The 11,755-nt window shown below is 45.5% G+C and overlaps 1 protein-coding gene across 1 annotated transcript in view; it reads left to right on the forward strand.

Moving 5' to 3' along the window:
* Positions 1-11,755, forward strand: part of LOXL2 (lysyl oxidase like 2) — a 91,806-nt gene that overhangs the window by 2,228 nt on the left and 77,823 nt on the right. Inside the window, exons 2-3 of the mRNA XM_023522593.1 lie at positions 1,062-1,066; positions 5,905-5,914. Of these exons, the coding sequence (XP_023378361.1) occupies positions 1,062-1,066; positions 5,905-5,914 (15 nt within the window). The remainder of the gene's footprint in view (positions 1-1,061; positions 1,067-5,904; positions 5,915-11,755) is intronic.

The following is an 11,755-nucleotide window of genomic DNA, read 5'->3' on the forward strand; positions in this document are numbered from 1 at the left end:
TAGTATCAGACACATGTCTCCACCAGGCTTTTTGATGTCTTTAGAGAAATACGACTCTCTCACTGAGGACTGATAGAGCCAGTTTAAAGAGGAGAAACGTGTCTTTCGTCACTCGAAATGTCATCAAGTGTCCAGAAGGGTCGAGAGAGAATTTACGATGTTTATTTATGATCAGGCACCAGGAACGCGGAGACATACTCCACTTCTGTTTGGTTATCTTTCTTTTGTTTGACTCAAATTAAAATTCAAGCTTTGCTTTTGGTTTTAATAATTTGGTCCTAGTACATTCTTTAATGAAGCTCAATTTTTTTAACCCAAAGCAGTCTTTTCAAGCAAATTGGTCCCTGGGCAATGCTGAATATACCAGAGTGTTCTTTTCTCAGCAACAGAGATAAAGAATAACTAGTGATTAAAGGGATCAGCTCCGGTATCTGGCTACCTGGGCGCAAACCCTAGCCTGAGGAATTTTTAGCTGTGTGACTGACTGTAGGAAAATCAGGTAGCCTCTCTGTCCCTCGGATCTTCCTCAGGGAGATGGGGATGCTGGTGGTAGCTCTCTCAGAGGGTTGCTTAGAGCTGTGCTGTACAATTTGCAGCCACCACCACATGGACCACTGAGCACTTGCAATGTGCTAGTCCGGGTTGAGATGCACTGTGATTGTAAAGTTCACACCAGATTTCAAAGTCTTGGTGCAAGTAAAGAATGCAGAGTATCTTATTAAAAATTTTATATTGATAACATATCAAAATGATAATATTTGATATATATTGGGTTAAATATATCATTTTGCATTAATTTTTCCTGTTTCATTTTACTTTTCTAATATGGCTACCAGAAAAAAAATGTATGTGGCTCGCATTATGTTTCTATCGGGAAGCACTAGTCTAGACCAGAGGATTAAATGAGCTCATACCTATAAAGCAGCGATTCCTGTCCTTTTGGCATCAGGGACCGGTGCTCCTATGAGAATCTAGTATCTGATGATCTGAGATGGAGCTGAGGCGGCGCTGGGGAGCAGCTGCAAATACAGATGAAGCTTCACTCACCCGCTGCTCACCTCCTGCTGTGCAGCCCAGTTCCCAACAGGCCACAGACCAGTACAGATCCACAGTATAAAGCACTTTTCACATAGTAATTGATAAAGAATGAGTAATTGATAAATATAGATGGTTTTCTTTTGTAACCTTAACTTTCTAACAGAATCCCACCTTCAATGCCAACCCACGTGGTGTCCAGATTGCTATATAAAAGCAGAAGTCATCCGTTTAGAACAGGTGGGAGGTGGGGTAAACGAATTCATAAATTAGGTGGAGAATAAGAAAGTCTGTACATCCGCAAGTGGAGGGGCTACTGCGGAATGACTCACCACCAGCCTTGCATGGTAACATTACCAGCCCCCCGAAGGTGTTCTTTTACCTCTTAGCACCTTCTAATGTAGTTATGCTAAAAGGTGCAGCCTCTGAAACTGCCTCATAACAACACTTCCCTCTGCCTTCCTGGGGCTGGCATCTATTTAGAAATGGCCTCAGGGAGGCCATGGAATATGCTTGGGCTGCCTGGTGCACTTGAAGCAGGAGCTGAACCCCTGCAGCCACCTTTACACAGCTGTAGGCATTGTTGGAGGTGAGCAGAGAGGACAGGAGTCACCTGAGCAGGAGGAAATGAGTCTTGAGGAATCACTGTCCCCTGTGGGTCTGCCCTGTGGGCCCTGAAAACACACCTGCAGCTGCCTCATTCCCGCTCTGAGTGTCAGCAGCGCTCCCTGCCTCGGGCCCTGACAGGCCCTTAGGGCATCGGCGTCCACCCTGGGTTTAGGGCTCAGTCCTTTGAGGGCAAACAGGTGTGCGTAGTGACTTGGCACATTTCCTAGGAATCAGCCGTGTTGGGCCAGGATCCTGCCTCACTCTGCCTCTCCCAGGTCCAACTCATAGAATTTCCGACTAGACACAAGCGTCCATTGTCTGCTGGGGTGAGATTTTATGATCCCAGGGCATCTTCGTCTCCCATAAATTACCCGACATCTGCCTGCAACCTTTCCTACCCAGAGTGAACTTCAGAGGTAGGCAGGCCCCTATGTCAGGTAACTTGATGGGCCTGGGGAAGGTCCAGCTACTCATGAAAAATCTCGTTGTACTTCCAACATTGCACAATATGTAAAATTCAACTATTAGAATTCATATCTAGGAGTTCCTTGTTAAAACATAAAAGTGCCCTGTCCTTAGAAAAATAATTTATTCCTTAAAGTGTTAAATTTCTTAATCTGAAACATTTGATTTATCGAGTTGCTTTCCAATGCAATTAGGTCAAAAGAAAAAGACAGTTTTGGTAAGGTGTGAAGATTCGAATAGGAATTTATATTTGTTCTTTCAATAAATATTAGCTGAGTACCTAGTGAACATAAGGCTTAGAGCCCCACAGTCAGGGCTTCTGAGTTGGTCTCAAGGAAAGAAGTAAGTGAGTGTGAATGTATGCTGTGTGCTGGGGATTTTCACGTTATCACATTTCATCACACACACACACACACACACACACGCACGCACACACCCGTGAGGAAGCTGATTTCCATAATCAGAAGAGGAAATCCAGACTCTAAAAGTAAATTGCTCAAATTCTTAGAAGAGCTTAGAAGTGGCGAAGCCAGGATTCAGACCCTTGTGTTCTGATTCCAAGAACCCCAACATCAGCTTTCCAGGGAACCGATGGTGCCAATAGGTCCCAGGAGGCAACAGGACGCACGTGATGGAAGATGAAGGAGCCAAAGGCCCCTTCCATCCACTTCACTTTAATAGCCCTTGACCTATGATGGTAGAGTAGGCTTATTTTAAAACCACCATGGAGAGGCATATTAAGTATCAGATGACCAACAGATCAGATGAGCCCTATGGATGTGGGTGGAGCAGCCCTGGAGAAGCCAGGCCCACAGATAACACCCACACAGAGAGGGAGGATTCAGAGCTCGTGGAGGGGTAGCTCAGAGGCAGAGCATCACTAGCAGTAGTGAGAGATCCAGGGAGGATGCATCACTGAGATCCAGCAGCAGAATCAGGACCACTGTTGTTGGACCAAGGGTCAGAGAGGGTGAGATACAGCCCTTATAAAGACTGAGCACAGCCAGGCAAGTCAACCCACCTCATCCAGGACTTTTAGGACTTCAGGGGAGTCATAGAATCTTAGAACCAGAGTGTCTTAAGGTTGTTCACCCAGTGCCCAGGGTGACAAATGACCAGCAGGTGTGCCACCACTCCCCTCTCAGCCCCACAGTGGTCATCACGAATCTGTGCCAGCACTCTTGCCCCTTGGGTCTCGATGCCACTTAGCGCCCCAGATAACCACAAGCAGCTGGTTGAACGGACACGCAAGTCGACCTCTGCTTGCCTTCCCTGTCCTAGCCCACCCTCCTCATGACACAGATGAGGAACTGGTGGCTGGGAGCGACAGGGACTTGCTAAGACTCTGGAAGAGGATGTGAGCCTGAACTCTTGTCACGGTCCCTGACTGCATCTTAGGCTCCAGCACAATGATTCCAGGTCCCCTGCAAGCTGACTTCAACCAGGAACTGAGAGCCTGGCTGAGAGACAATGAGGACAGACAGGGACAGACAGAGGCAGCCTGGCATAGGCGAGAACTAGAATCCGGGATACCCAAGGTCAAGACAGAGCTCTGCCAAATACTAACCACTGACCATGGACCAATCCATTAAATTCAGTCCCCGTTTCTTCTTTCTGTAAAGTGAAATGAGATGGGCTTGCTGACCCTGAGTTTCCCCGCTGCTCTGAAGCTCTGCCCATTCATCTTTCTTTTACGGCACCTTCCAAACACTGTCTTCCAAACAACCACCTCCTTCCCGTCCCCACACTGATTGCTTATTTCCATATCTAGTGCCTTCATCGCATCATTTGCTCTAGGCTATACTGCTTTACTTTCTCTTCTCCTAATTCTCCTTCCCAGTCCTGCTCAAGGCATCCTCCTTCCACAGCCTCTCCTGACTTTTGTGTTGAAGGGGGAGGAGTCCTGGATTAGGAAACCAGGGAATATAAATTATATTCTCTGCTCTTCCTTTCTTAGTCGTGTGACCCTGAATATGGTCCTCCCCCTTTCAAATGGCCCTGCATGGTCCTCACATGGACTTCTCATGCCTATAACTTTTAACAATCCCATAGTCCGGGCCCAACTATTTAAAACTTGAGTAAATTCTCTTCTTGTAATTCTCAGATTCCAGGTAGAGAGGTAAAACCTACGCAAGAGACAATGGGAGAATCACTAGGACAGAATTTACATTCTAGATGGGGAGATAAGACCAAGCCCACAAGAATGTGGGTGCCTCCCAATTCCCAATGTTTCTCTACTGCAGCTAGCTCCATACTGGTTCCATATGGAACCGGTTAAATATTCATTAAGTGTCATGATATGACTTTTTATTCGCATAGCATAATTTGTAAAGATTCTATGAACTGAAAGGAACTAAATAAGGAGACAGATCGCAGGAACTAAGGGGTCATACAGACCGTCCTTCCTTTCTTGCTGGAAAAGAAGGGAGGGCATATTTTTCTGCATCCTAACCTTTATTTGTCACCTGCTCTTGGAAGGACAAATCCATAGGTGACGGTTTTACTATAGAAGCTCCCAGAATTCAGTCAGCAATCCTGCAATTGTTCAATGAAAAACTGACTTCTTTCACCTGCTCTAATGGTCCCTTCTGGAAGAGGCATGTGTGTAAAACAAGACATTATTGATGACAATGGGAAAAAGCATTTTCGAGGTTTGCGCACAGTCCATCACCCTTCTCTCTGGGTACTCAAAACCGAACGACCCAAGGTACCTGAGGCTGATAAAGTTGGGATTGGGGAAGGCAGCCTTGGTCAAGATGGAGGTCCTGCCTGCTGGGGTCAGCTGAGGGTGAGGTGATCCAGTTTCTCTTCTGCTTTACCACTGTTTTCGTTAGCTGAATACAGTTATCACAGGTGGGAACCGATGTGCCTATTTTATAGAGGAAAACTTGAAGAAGGGGGAAATGATTTTCTAGGGGGTAAGAGAGACCAGGACGCCTGAGCCAACCTAATCTCAGAACGTCTGCCTGGGACTCTGTTCCAGCTCCTCTTGAGCTCTCTGTTGTTTATAAATAAAATCGTGACTGTTATCCATTCCCAGCAGGGCCTGCGGTTTGCCTGGATCCCACCGCCCTCTCCCCCGGGAATGAGGATGGGTTCAAGTTTGTACTGTTATTATCCAACCCGTTTTTAATAAGCGCCTGACATATGTTAGGCTGGGGGCCCAGTCCAGTCCCGGTTCACCAGAAGCACGTCCTCCGCGTGAGCAGCGTGAGCAGAGAGGGGACATCCGCTCTCATGGCCCCTGGCACCGCCTGGCCGACTCCGGCCTGACCTGGCCTGGTTTGCGGGAGGCCCGGGGAGGCAGCGGGCCTGGCGCGGCTCCAGCGCAGCCGCTTTGGCGGGGCTGGGAAGCCGAGGCCTCTGAGTCAGCGCAGACCTCCACTCGGGCACTCTGGTCACCCCAAATGCCTGCTCCCCCTGCCCCGGGCAGGTTCACATGTGTTGCGCAAGCCGGGATGCATGTAGCCACTGCCCCAGCCACAGGACAGACCTCTGGCCCGGGCCTCACATAGACTGGGAGCCAGATTCCCGCCCTCTGCAGCTAGACGTGACTTTCCACCACCTGTCCCCTCTGCGACCTGCTGCGGGGCGGCTTGGCTCTAAGCACTATCATTACGGTCGCGGGAGTGACCCAGGCCACCAATGAATCCTAAGAGCTGGTGAATCCTCAGAGCTGCAACAAGCAGTGGGACCACCCTGAAAGCCCCCTCGCCCCCAGCAGCTGGGCTCTTGGCTGTAGGAGGGGCTGAACCTGAGCTGAAGTGCAGAACCCAAACTGGCGCTTGAGGGGAGCTGGCAAGGGGTCTCATCTCCAAAGGGTGCTAGAATGAGGGTCCCGCACTGAAGTGGGTGGCGGGGCATTTTGCTCCTTTTGCACCCACAAGCTCTGCTTTGCACGTTGGCTTTTTCTCAGTTTTTCCCTCCTGAGGGCTGCATGGATGACCATGAGAAAATGCATTTTACAAAGCAATAAGGGAAAGACGAACACTTAATTAGAAAAAGGGATTTAAAAAAAAACACCCTAGAGATAATTTCCCAAAAAAGAAATGCAAGAAGCCAATATTCATGGGGGCGGGAGGGGGGGGCGGCGGGGAGCTCAACCTCACTAGTAACAAAAGAAATGCTAGTTAGAACAAACATCCTTTTCTGCTTATTAGGTGGAGAAAGGTTTGAAAACATGGTCATAGCTAGAAAGTTTGAGGATGTAGGGGATCAGATCTCCTGCTGCTAACAGGAACATTGGCACAATCTTTCTGGAGGGCAGTCAATACAGTTTTGCACAAGTTTTCACTTTTTACCAGCCCTTTGACCCAGCCATTTTAATTTTAGAAATTTATCCCAAGACTGTGGAAAGTTTTAGCCGCAAAATATTCATTTTGACAAACTTAATAGCCGTAAAAAATTTAGTGACAAGATTATTCAATCTTATCTCCGTAAGATGGAATACTGTGTGATAAAAATCTTGTAAAAAATAGTCAGTGAGGCATAATGTTTGCAATATACTGTAAAATGTGAACAACAGTTTGCAAAGCAATATGTAGAAGATTATTCCAATATTTAAAAGGAAGAAATACGTATGTACAGAAAAAAGGCTGGAAGGGTATACACCTCAGTGCGGTTAACAATTACTTTGTCATTAATAGTTAATAGTGGCATTGCAAATTATTTTCTTTTTTTTATTTGTTGCATTCTCCACATTTTTATCACCAGCTTGTATAATTCTGGCAATAAGGAACAACAACAACAAAATCCCATAAAATTTACTTTTAAAAGAAAAGCATCTGGGTCTAATTATTTACAATTCTCCAGAGTAAGGAATGGGAGAAGGCCCCACGGAAGAAGCAAAAAATTCAGGAGCGCTTTTCTAGAAAAACGTTTGGAGTTGGACACTGGCCATTCTCACACTGGAGAATCCAAGAAAATGGGTGGAGCAATTTGTAGGTATGCAAATCCAAAGATTAAGATTTCTTTTAAAAAAAAACTACAGGACCACATATTCTTTTCATTTCTTTCTGAGATATGAGTAGATGATCTGGAGGCCTCTGTAGCTCTCCTTTGAGGGAGCTTGGGGGTGGGGTGGTTAGGCAAATACTGGACTGGGGTGAGGCTGCTAGGGGCAGTAGAACATAGCGATGAAGGACACAATCCAGATCTCATCGTGCTGTCCTCGTTCAGATCCTGGCTTGCCGCTTACCATCACTGCAAACTTAGGCAACTTGCCGAACCTCTCTGTGCCTTGTTTTCCTCCTGAGGATAATAATTGTGTTTATTAAGTGAATTAATACAATAATACATTTTTTTCCTTCTACATCGTTTCCAAATGTTTATAGATTTTCTAGTTATTCTTTTATTATTGGTTTATAGCTTAATTCTACTGCATTCAGGCAACATGTGTTTTTCATTGTGATTTCATTGAATGTGGTGAGACTTGCTTTATGACCTATCTTAGGGTCCATATGTGTCAATCTAGCATGTGGACTTGAAGTGACTCTGTCTTCTGTAGTTGAGTACAGGTGATAGACTCTTGTCAATTAGGTCACGTTTGTTAATCATGTTGTTTACATCTTCAGTGTGAGAATTTTTTTGTCTGCTTCTATCTATTTCTCAAGTTTTGCCTATTAGATCCATCAATATTTATGCATACTGAGTCTATGTATACAAATTGAGAAGAGTTATTGAGTCTTGCATCATCATAAACTGTCCCTTTTCGTCTCCAGTAATGTTTCTTGTCTCAAGTTGACTTTGTCTGACACAGCTTTCTTTCGGTTAATGTGTGTGTGGCGTATCTTTTTCCAACCTTTTACTTTAACCTCTGAGTTTCCTGTAAGAAACATAAGGTAGTATTGTTTTGTTAAATCCATTCTCATAATCTTTGTCTTTCCATTGGCATATTTATTTTATCTGATGTAATTATTGATATATTTAGGTCATCTTACTATTTTTTCTATTTGTGACAACTGTTCTATTACTTTTTCTCTGCTTTATTGCTTTAATTTTGGATTAATCAGTATTTTTTATAATTCCATCACTCCCACCCACCCCTTTATGAAGCTGTTTATTCTACTCTTCTCATGGTGATTACCATAAAGATTACAACATGCATCTATTAGATTTGCTAAAGTCTGACAGAAAATAGTACTTTTACCACTTCCAGAGGAAGCAAGAAAGGTGAAACACTTTCCATTAACCCCACCTCCTATCTTTTGTGCTATTGTTGCTATGTTTTTAATGATACGTATGTATTTAAACCCCGTCATTCTTATTATTTTACAATATTGATCTTTAGATTTACCTACATAGCTGCCCCTTCAATACCCTTCATTCCTCCTGCTTCTCCATACTAACATCTAGGATTAGTTTTCCTTTGGCCTAAAGAACTTCCTTTAGTATTTTCATCTTGTGGATCCTCTGATAACAAATTTTCTCCACTTTCGTTTGTCCGAAATGTCCTTATTTTACCTTCATTCTCTCCAGCAGATACAGAATTCTAGGTTGACTCATATTTTTCGAATCCCTTTCTAAAATGCATTGTCATGATCTTCTTCATTTCCTCGTTTGAAGGTAATGCTCCTTTTATACCGTGGCTGCTTTTAAGATTTTCTCTTTGTCTTGGATTTTCTGCAGCTGCATTTTGATGTGCCCAGGTGTGGTTTTCTATGTAAACGATGCTGCTTGGAATGATAGCTTTCATCGATTTTGTATCATTCTAGGCCATTATCTCTTCAAATATTGCTTGCATACATTCTCTTTCTCCTCTCCTCTGAAATCGCAATTATGTGGATGTTAGAGCTTTCTAACATGTAGAATGTAACTCTGTGCCCTAACTTCTAGAGTTTAGCCCCTGAGGGTCTTCCACCTGGAAGCCTCGGGCTGTTTAACGGGGAGGGGGCAGGGGCCGTCCTTCCTGGCAGACTCTGAACTCCAATTTTTGTCTCTTCAGTCCTGGCAGGCTGCTGACCGCTTTGCTTAATTAGCTTCTCAGCCTGTTGGCCTCTGCCTTGGAATTGGCAAGTGCCTGAGGGAGGCGGGGGAGCAGACACAGATGTCAGGCTCACCTCGCTCTCTGGATTCTTGGCTCTTGCATCCTTGCTGCCTCGATAGCTCTCCGGTGTCTTCCAATATATGCTTTTTGCATGTGTCTACCTTTCCAAGTTGTTCTTGGCGGGAAGGATTATCTAATACAAGCTAGTCTGCCAAGGCCAGAAACATGTGACAAAGAGATGGCTCCTGCCCCTACGGCTGAGGGTCTGGTAGAGCCTGAGATGACAACAGTGTAAAGCACAAGCGAATGCTATTTTTAAGGGAATCAGATAAGACATTCAAAATTCCGATTAGGAGAATCTGGGACGGTTTCCTTGAAGAATGGGAAGGATCGGGATGTATACTCTTTAGAAGAAAGGGGAGAGGTGGGAATGAAGACGTGTTGATCTAAGTGGAAAACTTAAAACAAATATAGGCTGTATGATGGGATGGATCACACATGAAGGGCTGGAGTAAGGGCAGGGAGAGAAGTTTAGTTGGAACTGAAGCTAGGAAATACAGGTACGTGCCAAGTCGAAAGGTGTCCATGTCCCAAGTGGAATTTGGATATTTTTATATGTGATGGTGGATCGTTGGAGTTTTGGTAACTTGGAAGTGAGTAGTTCTGGCTTTGCCTGCATTAACTGCAACTCTGCTGAAGTATTTAGCTGTCTCTGGTTCTTAATTTTCTCCCTTGTAGAATAAGAATCATAATCTCTATTTCTTCCACCCGTACCTCAAGGTTCTAGTGAGCCATAGATACGCTCATGGATGCAAATGTGCTTTCATAGGAACGAAGTACGGGCAGGACAGAGGATGCGATGATGCTCCCCTTCAGAGCCAGTGACTGGATTGCCATGCCATGGTCTGAAGGGGGCTATTTCAGGAACCTCCCATCTTCCTGGTCTTGTTTGAGGATGGCTGAATTTTTAGTGAAACTGGAGAGCCTTCTAAAGTCCTCCATTCTGACTGCCCCTGATCACTGTCATCTCTGTCCCAACACCCACCACAGGAGACTGGATACTGCCTGGCCATCCTGACAGATGTGAAACTGTCTTTCCAGTTTAGGTCATCCCTCCCGGGCAGCTCTGGGCAGCTGTCTGGTCCTTCCTTGATGGTGATGGGTCATGAAGTGAGGGATATGAGTAGCCTAACCCTCTGAACCTGGTTAAAATAAAATGTATTATGCCCCCCTTTAGCTTCCACCTACTGGTCCTGGTTTTGCTTTTGGGGGGCCCAAATCCCAAGTCTGTTTCCTTTTCCATGAGACAACCCTGCAGTCCCTTTAAGATAGTCTTTCTCTCTCCCTGAATTATGGAAGGACAAAAGCACCTGAGTTTAATATTGACCTTTTGTTATATGACCTCACTCTGGCATTCTTAGAGGCAGGCTGCATCTAGGTACAGTGACTATGATCTTGAGAATTTAAGATTTTTACGTATCAAATGCTCCTGTAGTACTTATTATGTGCCATTTATTCAGTCTTCACAATTCTGTGAGCTAGATACGATTATTATCCCGATTTGACAGATAGAAAACTGAAGCACAGAGAAGTTAATTAAGTCTTTTGCTCAAGGTCACACAGCTAGTGTCAGAACAAGGATTCAAACCCAGATTATCTGGCTCCAGAGTCCGAGCTCTTCCCTGCTCTGCTATGCAGCCTTTTATTGCCTGATGACAGGCCACTCGACATCCCTTCTGTTTGCCAAAAAGCTTTATGCCTCCCCTTCGGGCAAAGAGCAGGCTGCTCTCAGGGAAGGAAACTATGAAAAGGGATGCGATTGTCACCGGGGCATCCTGGCTTCCCCGAGAATGAGAGAGATGTCTGCGCACTGCCCTCTGAGGCTGCCGCTTGCAGAAGCCATAGTTCAGGTAAGGACGGGTCCTGCGTATGAACTATTTAAGGAGTTTTTGCCATTGACCGCACTCAGCGCCTCAGCCGTCTTGTGGTCCAGAGTATAAGACAGAATGAGATCAAGGGTGTGGGTGGGCAGCATGCTGGTTTGTGTCTGAAGGCCCGGAGCCTGAAAACAGAGCCCCAGGAGGCTTCAGATAGGCACAGCACAGAAAGAACAACAGCCCATGAGCAAGTAGAGGCAGGAACTCCAAGCCTCCTGGTATTATTCTCAGTACCTGGAAGAAATCCCTTCCATCCAGGTCAGCTAACCTCCAGAGGGAGGGAAGACACCTAACATGAGAGTGCCAGAGAGTTCACACAGCTCATTCAGTGTAGCAGCTTCCAGCTCCGCATTTCAGTAGGGGCTCAGACCTTGGAACCAAATCACCTTCTCATTCAAGAAACAGGTCCATGAACCTGTAATATTCTCTCTGGAGGAGCCAGAGAAGAAGTCCGGCCATTAAGAAGTTCGTGACCTACTTAGGAACATGGAAGTGTCTGGGAAGAGTAAGAAGAATGTCTAGATAATAAGCCCACTTTGGAAGCAGAGAACCTTGGAGGCCGGGTCAGTAAGACTGTTGCCTGAAGGAGGTGGGATTTGAGCTGGGCCCTGGAGGCTGAGAAGATGGAAGAGGTGGGGAGAAAGAGAAAAGAGTGCCCTGCATAACCTCTGCTTACCCTTTCAACCTTGCGCCCTCCCTCTCCACCATCCCCTGTGCCCAGGAG

The sequence above is a fragment of the Pteropus vampyrus genome, unplaced genomic scaffold (assembly GCF_000151845.1).
Source record: "Pteropus vampyrus isolate Shadow unplaced genomic scaffold, Pvam_2.0 Scaffold350, whole genome shotgun sequence".
Classification (NCBI taxonomy): Eukaryota; Metazoa; Chordata; class Mammalia; order Chiroptera; family Pteropodidae; genus Pteropus; species Pteropus vampyrus.